The sequence below is a fragment of the Erpetoichthys calabaricus genome, chromosome 13 (assembly GCF_900747795.2).
Source record: "Erpetoichthys calabaricus chromosome 13, fErpCal1.3, whole genome shotgun sequence".
Taxonomy (NCBI): Eukaryota; Metazoa; Chordata; class Cladistia; order Polypteriformes; family Polypteridae; genus Erpetoichthys; species Erpetoichthys calabaricus.
The window spans coordinates 92,772,312-92,787,722 of NC_041406.2; the positions used below are offsets into that span (position 1 = coordinate 92,772,312).

Genomic DNA, 15,411 nt, shown 5'->3' on the forward strand with positions numbered 1-15,411 from the left:
AGGAGGGAGACGAAGCTTGACCGGAGGAGTGGAGGAGGAAAAGAAAAGAGAGAGGGAAGGAAGAAGAGTATTGTGTTTGTGCTTTTGCTGTGAGACTGTGCTGGGCTTGTGGGAAACGGGGAAGGAGTTTCCCACGAGGAAAAAGAACAAAAAAACGTGTGTGCCTTGAACTTGTGCCCTGCGTCTGTCTGTGTCGGGTCTGGGCGGCGGTGTGCCCTCTGCAGTCCACAATATATAGAAGGTGTCAAGGTGGATGGACAGGCATTCCAGCTGGAGTGGATGATGGTGCCTTTCATGGCTGGGAGGCCGTAGCGGATAGACACTATCCAGAACAATTTCTCCCCAAGTACAACAGATGGCAGTGCTCCTCTGGCAACCCACAGGGATCCATGGAATTCAGAGGGACAACAACCCTGTCAGGTGCCTTGGGTGCTGCTAGATGGTGCTGCAGGGAGAAGAACTCCCTGTTTTGAGGAGGTTTCCACATGACCTGGCAGAATTCAGTGCTATGGCACCGGCAGAACTCCTCAGTCCAACATAAAAGAAGCCGCTTGACCTCATTCCAGGTGAGTCAGAGTCGGGAGGCAGAAGGCGACCCTCACCTGGAGGACTGGATGGAGGGAGAAGAGCAATGTGTTATCTGTGGTTGTAAAAGTGGAAGTGTTCCTTTCTGAAGGTACTGCATTAAATGAACAAAACCTTTTATTTGAACCCAAGACTGTATTGGGTGGATTGGTGTCAGGTAGTTTGCAGCTTGGTGGTGCCATTTTCTAGAGCTGGTTCAAGTACAGAAGTACGGAGAAAACTCACTTTCAGGCAGTGAGCAGTTTAGCCGTGTAGCATCAACTTGTAAATAGCTGCAGTTCCGTGCATAAACTCGCACATGGGCAGGTTAAAAGACTTCTTGGGTACAGACATGACTGTCACACTCAGATATTTAAGGAGACAACCAGAATCCCAATACGGTTAAAGAAAAAATACATTTCCTTGTCAATAAGGAGTCTCTGCAAACTAAAAAAAAAAAAAAAAGATAAATAGTTCCTATAAATAATTTCAGGGTCATCCCAACCCTGTGTGTTGAGCAAAGCATTCAATATTATAAGTGGGTTCCTTCAGGCAGGGTCATCCTTGGATGTTCTGGGACGGGTCCATCAGCCATTTGGAAAGAGTCTACAGATCTGGTGCTCAGCCGCAGCGGGCGTGAGGCGTCGGAAAGTTATTTGGTGACCATGGTATCTGAACCCGCGCTCTCTGTGATGGCACAACGGTGTCTTCATTGGACAGCCATGGAGGAATTGCAGGTCGAACCATAACATTCTCATCAGAGATGAATGTTGGGTTGTCGATGCCTAATGTAGGGGAATAGAAGAAGAAAAAAAGAAACGTGGATCAGAGATTTCATACAGTAAGTGGAAGTGGAATCATATTTGAATCAAAAAAGCTATTTAAAACTCTTTTTCTAGCATGATTATTGAGGGATCATTGTGAAAAATGGCTAAGCGTGCAAAGGTGAAGAAACGAATGATAATGTAATGAATGTAGCAGCACAATCAACAAACTAAAAGAATAAAACTGCTAAAGTGACGAGGCGTTACTGAAGCTCTGCGTGCCATTAAAGCCACTGATATCCACACTTTTAGATAAGAGTCAGGCCCCTTCACACACTTCCTAGAGCAGGGGGTTCTTAACCAGAGGTCCGTGGACACCTAGGGGGTTCATGGGTGGGTTTCAGGGGGTCTGTGAGAATCAAATAAAAATTAACGTTTATATTCACTATACATAACCTTGTTAATCAGGGTTTTCAGCACTTGTTTCTATCAAGACGAAAAGTCGAAATAGATTGGATGTCAAAGATGATATGCATGTCACCTTGTCGAAGACCACTCCACAGTTTCATATTCTTATTCAAGGCAAATGAGAACAACCTTCTAATTGACATAAAGTAGATAACGAGAGAGTAGTTGCAGTAGTAATGATGGTAGTAGAAAACATAGTAGTAGTAAATCTGTTTTTTGTACAAGAGGATTGTATTTTATACCATATATGCTCACGTATAAGTCGGGTCTTGAAACACAAAAAATCAATCATAAAATCAGACCCCAACTTATACGCCCGTTCAAAAGTGCAACACTTTTTTTTTTTTTTTTTACATCTTCCTGCTTCCTCCAATTTCGCACCAGTTTCTCAAATGCATCAAATTTTGTTGCAGCAGCACAGTTACCAATTTCTTTCGCTACTTCAACAACATTTAATTTAAAGCTAGCTTCATAGTTTCTTCTGATCGAACGCTCCAGCATAGATAAGGGATGCTCTTACGATAAAGATGTATGTGGGTGTGAGATACAAAAAAACACAAATCAGTGCAAAGCAAGGTTATTATAGTTAATGAAAACTAAAATCAAAACTGAAACTATTATTAAAAAAAACATTTTCATAAACTGAAATAAAATAATTAACAAAGCCGAAATGAAAAACTAAAACTAAACTAAACTATTAAAGTAGCTGGAAAGACTAACTGAAATAAAATAATCATTTACTAAAATATTTTTAGTTTTCATTTTTACATGAATATTCTTGCTGTTAGTCTTTAACCCTTTTAACTTTTAACGGGTGTTCACACAGCATTTGCGTCAATATGGTTAGTACAAAATAACAAAGCCCAGAATGGGAGATTTTTTAATGTAATAATTGAAGGGCATTCATTATAAGCACATTGTCATGAGCAGGAAATGTTGTATGGTATAGACATCTAGAGTGAAAAAATCCTCAAATATTAAAATCCACCTAAATTTTATTACAAATTGGCCCATTCTGGGCAATAAAAGAAAAAAAGATGCCAACAGTCAGCGCACATTTGTTCAGCACAAATGACATAGAAAATATTTTTAAAAATTATAAAATTGTATAACATTGTTCATATTCAGTATATAGTTTTGATTATGATTGTTTTTACCAGACAAAAACAAAACCAGATAGTAAACGATGTTGTGTAGTAAGCGTATCCTAACACGTTAAGTGTACAGTTCTGTCTGATTGTGACACAAAACTAAACTCCATAGTAGCTCTTTAACCAGACCATAATTACTAAAACTAAAACTGAAACTAACAGATATAAAAATAAAATAGAAATGTCTTTGTGAAGTAAAAACTAAATTAAAATTAAAAATACATGATGAAGGAAAGCTAAAACTAAACTGAATTCTCAAGTAAGGACAGAAAAAAATATAGAAATAAAAACTAATATAAAAAGGCAAAACTATAATAACCTTGGTGCAAAGGTCACTTCAGAATAGTTCGGGTCACGTAGGTACAATAGAGAGAGAGACGTTACTACTACTACTACTATTTAAAGTAGACAAAGACCTCATGTTGTCCTTCTATCGTAGTATGATCCAGTCCGTGATCACTTTCAGTTTCATTGCCTGGTTTAATAGTCTGACAAACCAAAACTCAAAAAAGCTCCAGCAGATTACGAAATATGCAGCTAAAGTTATTGGGGCTGATGTAGATGATTTGACTAGTGTGTGTCAGAGGGAAATGCTAAAGAAATTGGAAATCATCTCAACTGATGACAGACATCCATTACATGTAGAACTTAACTTCAGTAAATCAGGAAGGATAGTTGCTTTGAAAACCCACACAAATCGCTCCAGAAACTTCTTTCTTCCTAGTGCCATACGACTTTTTCAATAAGAAATATCGGAGATAAGGTTTTTTATATATATCCTGTAACCTTCTTCTTTTTTTTTTTTTGGTATAAATATGTTTTTATCTAACTGCCCTTACCTAAACCGTTCTTATTTCTATTTGTCTGTTTTATTTCATTCTGTCTGTTACCTGTTATTAGATGCAACTGAGAAGGCAAATTTCATGTTTTTCCTGTGTAAACATGACTAAATAAAGAAACCTAACCTAAACCTAACCTAACCTAACTAGCACATGCTGATACAGTGCATTGACGCACCCACATAGAATAAAAAGGCTGTGTGCTCCGTGGTTACTCTCTCTGGTGGACGTCGGCATATCACAATCTCTTGGACCAATAGCACGAGTTTTCCGCATTCGACTTATACGACCAACATTATAAAATACCAAAAATTATACTGTAAAATCAAGTCCCGACTTATCCGCGAGTATATACAGTAATTATAATGAGAGGCCATTACTTTTTTGCATATAAAAGGAGGGTTTTTTTTTAGATTGTTTAAAGTGTAATAATAAGTTCTGTATGTCATATATGTATGAGACAATCAAATCTTGATAAATAAAGTGCATTATATTCATTGCATGCAAAATTGTGTTTATGTGAATATTTCTGGGGAACGGGGGTCCCCAGCTTTCATCAGATTCTTAAAGGGGTCCATGACTCAGAAAAGGTTAAGAATCACTGTCTAGAGTTTCCATCACAGGCGCGCCTCCCTGACTTCAACATCTCCCAAGTTAGCCTCCAAGTTCCAGACATATTTAGGTAACTAAGTTCCTACTGCGATAGCCAGGTCTGTCGGTCTGTCTGTCTGTCTGTCCACATGGACTGATATTTTTGAAACTGTCACACATTTTTCAAAGGAATTTGTCAGAACAGTTACATTTTCTCAAACAGATCGGACTGTGAAAAATTCAGAAATTTCAAAATCTCCCATTGAAAAACATTGGTGAATCTCGTCTGTCTGTAAACAGAAAAACGTTCTGTGCGACTTCAACTACAAATTAGTTTACCGTTTTAATTTTATCTTGAAAACAGTTATGCCGTCTGGTATAATTTGTATATTTTCCCTTTTACTTGTCAGACATCCCTCTCAGTTCCCCAACACGATGCCATGTAAAGGACACACATACGCACAAGCAGCTCGTACAACTGCACCCCCTCTGCTGCTGCTTTAGGTAAGTTAGTCATAAAGATGCAAAAAAAAAGTCACTTCAACTGAAAGGAAGAGGAAAATCAATTATGAAGCATATATAAGACTGAATTGACTTAACTAATATACTGTATGCTGATTATTACTTCTCAATAACCAACATTATCAACCTGCAGCTAAACGGTGTTTGAAGTAATTAATGACACAAGAATGGTGCAGATGCCATAAGTGGTATAAAGATAGGATGGGTTTAGAAAGGGGATCTATGGGTAAAAGATCGGAGCCATTGGGCATGTGACGCATTGATGTACACTTTCTATGGTGCATGAAGAGGCCGATTGTGCCACAAATAACAAGGAAAGAGTAGGACTGTAGCTTGTGCCAGGCTCAGAGAGTTGCTTAGCAGTAAAACACACAATGGTTACGGTTTACCCGGGCTCAAAGAGCTGCTTTTGCTTCTGTGTATTTTCAGACTGGAATGAAAATCTTCAAAATTAGCGTCACCTTTGGTATTCCTGTTATACAAAAAATGAGCTCCTTCCCAAATTCTTAGTCATGTCTTGTCATTTTGTAATAGACCAGTGTCACTGGGGTGCTGGAGGCCATCTCGGCTAGCATAGAGCACAAGGCAGGAATAAAACTCTGGACAGGGCGCCAGTCCATTGCAAGGTAAGATCTTACTTATTTATATAAATTTAATGAATAACTGTGTTTTAACTAATAGTAATATCTGGATGGGCACCTTATTTCAGATGTTTTTCTCCTTTCATAGGGTAACATTGAAACTGATTTTATTCCAGAATTGTTCATTTTATATTCATAGGTATATATTTTTTTGGTAATTATTGGGTATCCCTGCAATGGACTGGCAACCTGTCCAGGGTTTCTTCCCCACTGTGACCCTGTTTAGGCCAAAGCGGGTTCAGAAATGACTGACTGACTAATTAATGGGAAGTACTCTATTGGGTATACTTATAATAATGTTATGCTTATGAAAATTAAACATCAGTTAGTCATAGGCCCTCCACAACTAACACATGTCAATCAATGCCATTTTTACATCATTTGAGTTGGAATCTCCTGTGTAAGAATGCTGAGCCACCACAAGGCTATTTGGACTACATGCTTAGTTAAGCATGTATTTAATGTAGTGTACTAAGTTGTCATCGCTGTTATTTTTGAATATGACTCTCTGTTGGGTGAAGTGACAAAAATGTGAAATGCTCCAACTTTCATATCAATTAAGTTCCTGAGAGTTCCTAAATGTAAAGCCATGCATATATAATTTCTAACTTCTTATTAGTTCTTTAAAATGAAAGTGCTATGATTACTTTATTCCATATATTTGGAAATACATTATAAACCTTAGAAGAAGTTGTGATTTTATTTTTATGTCATAGGCAGGTCACCCCGAGGGTTCCTGAGCTTAAACCAAGCTACATCTGTGCATTAATCCAGCCCTGGCCATCACACCCTTTTAAAATCGTCCTGTTTACCATTGTAGGTCTCAGCCAGTGCTTGCCTCGTGGCAGAGGCTATAAAACTGATGCCAATGTCCTGGTGAGCCACCTCGTGTTCATGTGCCTCTTCTATGTCTGAGTATTCAGGATCTGTTGGGTACAAAGGGACAAACATGGAAGCAAGTTAGTCGCTTTCTTTATCAGCCCATGAACGTGCAGTGCACAGGTAATTGAGTTCACGCCTTTCTCTGGGTTTCTGCGTGGCATCTGCTTTGTTTATTTCTTGTTTAATAAGACAATTTCAGCTATAGTTCACTCATAGAAGTCATATTGCAAACCAAGATTGATCAGTAATTGCTAAACAGTGCATTCAAAAAGAAAAGAGCTGCATAAAACAGTTTTATTTTTTACAATTTTTAGATTCCCCTGTTGTATATATATATATATATATATATATATATGGTTGAAATAGTTTACTGTCAAATAATGCAAAGAGTATGCGACACGTGTTTCGCCCTCATTCTGGGCTCATCAGGTGTACACACTCTACTGCACTCCCTCTCGGGAATCAAACCTCGGACGTCAACGCCAGAGGCAAAGCCCCTAACATTGCGCCACAGCGTGTGGTTCGTTTATTTGACAGCATTTAGATCAGGGTAATTACATTCACGGCATTCGTAGTCTGTGTCACAATCTGATTGTATGGGTGGTTACCTACCAGGTAACGCTTGTGGTTGGCCAGCAAGTCTGCTAACATCTGCCACGGTGCCCTCAGTTGTGAGAAGCAGATTATAGATGAGCCCAGAATTAGGGCGAAACACGTGTCGCGTACTCTTTGCATTATTTGACAGTAAACTATTTTAACCATTCTATGATCTGCTTCTCACAACTGAGGGCACCATGGCGGATGTTAGCAGACTTGCTGGCCAACCACAAGCGTTACCTGGTAGGTAACCACCCATACAATCAGATTGTGACACAGACTACGAATGCCGTGAATGTAATTACCCTGATCTAAATGCTGTCAAATAAACGAACCACACGCTGTGGCGCAACGTTAGGGGCTTTGCCTCTGGCGTTGACGTCCGAGGTTTGATTCCCGAGAGGGAGTGCAGTAGAGTGTGTACGCCTGATGAGCCCAGAATTAGGGCGAAACACAAGCGTTACCTGGTAGGTAACCACCTATACAATCAGATTGTGACACAGACTACGAATGCCGTGAATATATATATTCATTGCATTCGTAGTCTGAGTCTTGACGACCTGAGTTGTGTGGGTGGTTACCTACCAGGTAACGCTTGTGGTTGGTCTGCCATTTGGCAAACATCCGCCAAGGTGCCCTCTTCAGTTGCGAAAAGCAGATCATGGAATGTTGCATAGTTTACTGTCAAATAAAGCAAAGAGTACGCGAGACGTGTTTCGCCCTCATTTGGGCTCATCATGCGTACACACTCTACTGCTACCCTCTCGGGGAATTGAACCTCGGACGTCAGCATCAGAGACAAAGTCCCTTTACACTGCGCCATGGTGTGTAGTTCGTTTATTTGATAGCCTGTAGGTCCGGAATAATTACATTCATTGCATTCGTAGTCTGAGTCTTGACGACCTGAATTGTGTGGGTGGTTACCTACCAGGTAACACTTGTGGTTGGCCTGCCATTCGGCAAACATCCTCCACGGTGCCCTCTTTCAGTTGCGAGAAGCAGATCATGGAATTACTCCGGACCTACAGGCTGTCAAATAAACGAACTACGTGGTGCAGTGCAAGGGGACTTCGTCTCTGACGCTGATGTCCGAGGTTTGATTCCCTGAGAGGGGAGCAGTAGAGTGTGTACGCCTGATGAGCCCAAATGAGGGCGAAACACGTCTTGCGTACTCTTTGCTTTATTTGACAGTAAACTATGCAACATATATATACATATATTATATAAAAAAAATCTTGGGTCGAGATGTCAACATCTCGGAGAGACACTATGAAGTCCATTGAGACTACTTGCATGTCACACCCTACTTACAAACAATTTCTCAGATTCACTTTAACATCCCATGAGACAAGGAAGTGAGATAAAAGGACAGCTGCTGTACAGGCTTTTAAATGATCGACACGCAGCACGACAAGCAGAACACGCAGCACAGCACAAGCAGCAGCTGATCCGTCCGCATCTCCTTAGCGTGGGTTTGGTTGGGGGGGTGGGCAAGCGAAGCGAGTAGGGGGCAAAGCCCCCTAGTATATGTATATATAGGTAGTCATCGACTTACAACCTATGCATCTTGTGACCATTCAACTCACGACCGCTACCACATCATATGCTGTGACTCATTCATCTCAGTCTCAGTTTATTACCTGCAGCAGTTTCGACTACGTTCAGTTACACTTCTCTTATATTGACAAGAAAAATGCAATTGATCTTGACACAAAAATGAAAGCAATCGAGCAGTATGAGGGAAAAAAGAAAGTGAATGCAATCGCATTTGACCTTAATTTACCCCATTGTAACTGATGTACGTCATACACACTGTACTGCTGTGCTTTGGCTTTGAATCTGGTTAATGTCTGAAGCTTTTGCATAACTCATGATTTTCCTCTTCCTGCGAACCGCCACGAAAGGGTAATAAAACCACACTGAATGCTTTTATCCGTTATGGTTTACTATTAAGAGGCTGAAATGTAAAAAGAGAAACTATAAGAGTGCTCAAACTCTGCCGGTACAACTCATCATCTCACAATTAACACAATGAACACTGGGAAAGGCGTAACATAACACACATGAAGCAAGGATTTGTGAAGTTGTTAAAGGTTTGGCATCCATGCAAGATACAGTTATAACAAAATAAAATAATAAAAAAAAAATATAATTTACAAAAAATAATAGAAGATTCGTATGCTGGTCGGAACCAAACATGGTTGTAAGTCGACACATATACAGTATATGTATGTATGTGTGTGTGTGTGTATAGGCAGTTGAATAGGAATAATAATAAAAGAATACATTTTAAATACAAACATAGCACTTAAATACATTAATGAACTTGAGAAAGTCCTGGGTGAGTATTAAGCATTAATTTTCTGCTAAATCAAATAACAATAATAATAATAATAATAATAATTAATAATGCAAAGAAAGTCACAAAATAGCAGGAATCATCCAAATTTTAGATTTAGAAAATGGCATCACCAACAAAGTAATAAAATAATGTTAAATAAATTAAGAATCAAACAAAGTACATGTGTACATAAAGTCAAAACTGAGAAATTGAAGTTTCCAAACCATGATAAGAACATTAGCTATACACATGGAAAATGCAACATAACTGAATTGCGGACTCAGAGAACCCCGAATCACAAGAGTTTATTGTGCCATTTTGCTCTAACTGATCTAACTCATCTAATAACATTGCACGTCACCTTTATCGCTGTGGAGCACGTTCTGCAGAAATCTGGGAGTCAGGGGTTTCCCGTTTGGTATTAAGTCTGTACTCTTCTGTAAAATAAAAGGAAATGATGTAAGCTCGACCCGAGTTCTATCTTATCCATGAGGTTGCTAACAGGGTGTGCTCGTCAACATCACACTTTCAGCAATTATTTGATCATCTTCCAATCCTGACAGATCTTCCCCACCATAAAAGGTTTCAAGTGTTCTTTCAAAAGAAAAGTAAGAAATGCACAACTTCTGAGAGAGACACAGAGAGGTGTACTTAGCTACTGAGATCCATTTGAGAAAAATGGGCTTTTATTCCGGCTTTACCTATGAGACACCAAAACACCATTGGATTGCACGTGTTGAGAAATGTGCAGCGGGTTCAAGCAACAAGTATGAGGAGAAATCTCACTAATCGCATTCTACATGTACTTCCAGGAATACTAGCAAGAATATTTCTAGGAGTGACCAGGAGAAAAGATGTAGCCAAAGACAAAAATAAGGTTGGAACCCAGAAATCAGAAGAAAAGTAACCAAAACCAAAGCAAGAGGTGAAAAATACAGACAAGAACTGAAGCCAGAGATATAAAGTCAAGGTTTTAGTTTAGTTTAGTTTTGGAATCCACCAGCTGGGATAAGGGAGCGTTCTTCATACTGCCATTTTTAACATATTTTTTAAACAAGCCCGCTTACCTTTCTTGGCATGCAATCCTTTTTATAATTCTTAATAGACTTCTTGCTGTAGTTGACTCCAAGCTTGGTTGATTTAAAGGACTCCAGGCGCTTCTTCATTGTCCTCCTGAATATTTCTTTTTCTTGTTTATTATCCTCTGTATTTGGAGTGATTGCATGTCTGCTGTACTTGTGTCTCGTCTGGAATAGAAAAGTATGGGAGTTTGAGTAGGAAAACTCACGCAATCATAAAAATGGCAGAAATTGTAAATCATAAGATGGTGGGTGTCTAAACACCGATTCAAAACGGCACAGGGACCAACATGACCAAAAGAGAAGTAACCTGTGGAGAGGCATGTACGCAATACCCAGGACATCAAGCTAAACTACTTCGATGCACATTCCAGATCAATTTGAATGTTTCTACCTCAGTTTATCTTCCCAAGTGTAATGTCAAAAAAGTCTTAGGGGGCAGAGGGCTGTATTGTCCTCTGGTGGATCCAGACCCTCGATTGTACCCATATTTTTATATCTATACTAATTAATAAAAGGCAAAGCCCTCACTGACTCACTGACTGACTGACTGACTGACTGATTGACTCACTCATCACTAATTTTCCAACTTCCCGTGTAGGTAGAAGGCTGAAATTTGGCAGGCTCATTCCTTACAGCTTACTTACAAAAGTTAGGCAGGTTTTCATTTCGAAATTCTACGCGTAATGGTCATAACTGGAACCTGTTTTTTGTCCATATACTCTAATGGAGGAGGCGGAGTCACATATCATGTCATCACGCCTCCTACGTAATCACGTGAACTGAAAACAAGGAAGAGATTTACAGCATGAGTCAAACGCGGGAACAAAGGTAAATGACTTTAATTTTTGAGTGTCTTTTAATACTGTGTAAGCATACATATTAACACATGTGCAATTAAACATGTGCATTTACGGGGTGATTTCTCAGGCTTAAAAGTTCGCCTTTTATCAAACGCGAGAACAAAGGTGAATAACGTTGTTGAGTGTCTTTTAATACTGTGCAAACATACATATTAACACATGTGCAATTAAACATGTGCATTTACGGGGTGATTTCTCAGGCTTAAAAGCTCGGCTTTTATTAAAAAAGGTAAATGCTAACTGTTTTCATTCTGAAGGGCACAAACCACGTTACATTTCAGCCGTTAAACGCGCAAAAATGTCAGTACACCAGATAAATAAGGGCAACATATTATCAGTTGTATGTATGCTTACAATACATATAGAAATGTGTTAATCGTTAACTAATAGTATGGGATGGTGTTTTTCGACACGCGCCTTGATTTAAACGATTGCATGTCTTGGTGGGTTTGCATAGCTTATTGTCAATATCTTTACAGCTCTTTTTAAGACTTAATTTAAAAAGGTTTTCTTTTCTTCTTAATAAAAATTTAAAAGCAGTACTTCGCCGGTGCGAAGCGCTCACTTCACTCCCTTACGGGAATCGAACCTCGGACGTCAGCGCTAGAGGCAAAGCCCCTAAAATTGTGCCACGGCGTGTGGTTCGTTTATTTGACAGCATGTAGATCGGGGTAATTACATTCATAGCATTCGTAGTCTGATTCACAATCTGATTGTATGGGTGGTTACCTACCAGGTAACGCTTATGGTTAGCCAGCAAGTCAGCTCGAAGTGATCACTCGAGTAAAGGCAGCTTCACAAAAAAAGAGATCCTTAACAAATTGTTATTGGTATATTTTCTCTCAATTTAAAAAAGTTTTCTTTTCTTCTTAATAAAAATTTAAAAGCAGTACTTCGCCGGTGCGAAGCGCGGGGATTTGAGTGAATGACGCATACAGACATATTCATGAGTGCAGGTACTTCGGAAACAAAGCACCGTGTAAACCTAAAGTTTAAATTAAGTTCATAGACCTACAAAAGGTTGCCATTGATTTCAGGCAAGATTGCTTTTCTCCTGTACAACTATACGTTGCATTCTCAAGAGTGTGCTTGCACGGCTTGGTCATATTACAACCGGAGTGCTGAACTGACAATGTGGTATACAAACAGAACTATAACAATCGTAAAAAAGAAAAAAAAAAAAAGCGAAGAACCCTTGCATTTAATAAAAAGGCTCCTTCCTTGGCGTTCGTTTATAAAACAGCGGAAAAGCTGTGTTAAGGCTGCTTCACAAAAAAACTGATCCTTAATATAGATATAGATATATATAGATATAGATATATATATATGTATGTATGTCTATATATATATACGTATATATGTAAGCTTATAAATACTGCCTTACTTCTCTTTAAGAAAGGAAGATGTAATGATACTTGATTTAAACGATTCCATGTCTTGGTGGGTATGCGTAGCTTATTGTCAATATCTTTACACCTGTTTTTAAGACTTATTGACTGAAACGGGCTTTCACGAAAAAAGTTAGGGCTTTGCTACAGGATACACCCTCCACAAGTTAAGGAATTAAAAATAAAAGTATATATTTCTGTTTTATTTAAACCTTTTAAGTTCGTATGCATAGCCCCATTTGGCTGTTTTAGTATTTTTTTTCTTTCTTCAGTAATATTTAATCTCCTTAAAGAAAAAGAACATATGCATTTTACTTTTTTTGTATCTCTTTAGTAATATTTTAGTGTAAAAGGATAACCAGTATTTAAACCTTTTATGTTACTTTATAAAGTTATTTTACACAATGTTGAAAAATTAATAAGAAAGCTACATATTTTGGCAGCTGCTGCTTTAATTTTGAATGAAATGAAAAAAGCTCTCCAAAAGAAAACCTCAATGAAGAAGAAACAGTTTGCACTATCTAAAAAGGAGAAACCCTCATTTATAAAGGTTTGCTGCAGATGACTTAACTGAAAATAAATGAAGAGTTCCTATGTGTATAATACATATTTATCTATTTGACTTATGCCTTTATTTCAGCAACTTGCAACATCTGAGGTACAATTTGTTACATTACTTTTGTTTTTTGCAGCACAGGCAGGTGAAGTGACTTCCTCAGGGTCACACAGTGGTGTCAGTACCAGGATTTGAACTGACAAGCTCCGGGTTTGCTGAAATATTACTGAAGAAAGAAAAAAAAACGAAAACGGGCAAATAGGGCTATGCATACAAATGTCCATCCATCCATTATCCAACCTGCTATATCCTAAATACAGGAGCCAATCCCTGCCAACACAGGGCACAAGGCAGGAAACAAACCCCGGGCAAGGTGCCAGCCCACCGTAGGGCGCACACACCCACACACACCCACACACCACGGACAATTTAGAATCACCAATGCACCTAACCTGCATGTCTTTGGACTGTGGGAGGAAACCGGAGTACCTGAAAGAAACCCAGACAGACACGGGGAGAACATTCAAACTCCACGCAGGGAAGCGAACCCGGGTCTCCTAACTGGCACCTTTCACTGCGCCACAATGCCGCCTGCATACATACTTAAAAGGTTTAAATAAAACAGAAATATATACCTTTATTTTTACTTCCTTAACTTGTGGAGGGTGTATCCTGTAGCAAAGCCCTAACTTTTTTCATGAAAGCCCCTTTCAGTCAATAAGCCTTAAAAACAGGTGTAAAGCTAAACTTGCAGCACCACTATTCAATTACACTTGCCTAACGCCTCTCCTAAGGGGACATACTGTGGGATCTGGGCATCAGTCGAAGCACCAATCACAGGCCCGATTAGAAAGCGGGAACCTGTGATTTGTCGTCTCCCTCCCATGTAACAATCACAGCCCGTGTTACAACGCACTATGTATGTATGTATATATGTATATATGAAGAGGATGGATGGATGGATGGATGTATATGTGTGTGTATATGTATGTGTATATATATGTTGATATGTGTATGTATATATATATATATATGTGTATATATGTGGATGTGTATATGTATATACTGTATATATATATGTGTATATGTATATATATGTATATGTAGATATGTGTATATATGTATAACACACTACTTCTCCGCTGCGAAGCGTGGGTATTTTGCTATATATATATATATATATGTCAATGTATGTATGTATATCTGTATGTCTATATTTATATATATATATATATATATATATATATATATATATATATATATATATATATATATATATGTGCATATATATATATATATGTGTATATATATTTAGATATGTATACATTTATATGTATATATATGTACATATGTATATATATATGTAGATGTGTGAATTTGTATATGTATATATAGGTATATGTCGATGTGTATATGTATGTATATATATATATATATATATTTGCAGTTGGAGATCCACAAAGGGAGAAAAAACGAATCACGTATCATAAAATAGTTTTATTCCTGAGCTTTCAACCCCTATCAGGGGTCTTCATCAGAGGATAATGCTTAGACTTACAAGAATCAAAGGCAATATATAGCAACACATTCAGTATGGGGGGTGGGGGATGGGGGGGTGGGGTGGGTGGTTAGGTGACTAAGTCAGTATGATCAAGGGGGGGGGGGGGGGGGGGTTGTATAGTTTAATTAATGTGTATATGTCCTTCTTAAGTTGGCATATGCTGGGTTTATGTCCAAGTGTCTGTTGATGGCGTTTTCATCTGATAGCCAAGACTCAGCCAACTCTCTGGCGCTTTTTGTACTGGCCTTAAATTTTACTTTTACGTTGTCCCAGTTGAATGTGTGTCCTGTCGATTTAGTATGTGCATATATCAAAGGTATATGTAGATATGTGTATATGTAGATATGTATATATATGTATATGTATATATATGTTTGCATAACCTCTTTAACACACTACTTCTCCGCTGCGAAGCGCGGGTATTTTGCTATATATATATATATATATGTCAATGTATGTATGTATATATGTATGTCTATATTTATATATATATATATATGTGCATATATATATATGTGTATATATATTTAGATATGTATTTAATTATATGTATATATATGTACATATGTATATATATATGTAGATGTGTGAATTTGTATATGTA

General features: G+C 38.2%; 1 protein-coding gene across 1 annotated transcript in view; it reads right to left on the reverse strand.

The window, feature by feature from the left end:
• Positions 1-572: 572 nt before the first annotated feature.
• Positions 573-15,411, reverse strand: part of LOC114663779 (sodium/hydrogen exchanger 3-like) — a 72,457-nt gene continuing 57,618 nt past the window's right edge. The window contains 5 exon segments of the mRNA XM_028817703.2: positions 573-1,210; positions 1,213-1,349; positions 6,353-6,466; positions 9,722-9,797; positions 10,428-10,607. Of these exon segments, the coding sequence (XP_028673536.2) occupies positions 1,097-1,210; positions 1,213-1,349; positions 6,353-6,466; positions 9,722-9,797; positions 10,428-10,607 (621 nt within the window). The 3' untranslated portion in view covers positions 573-1,096.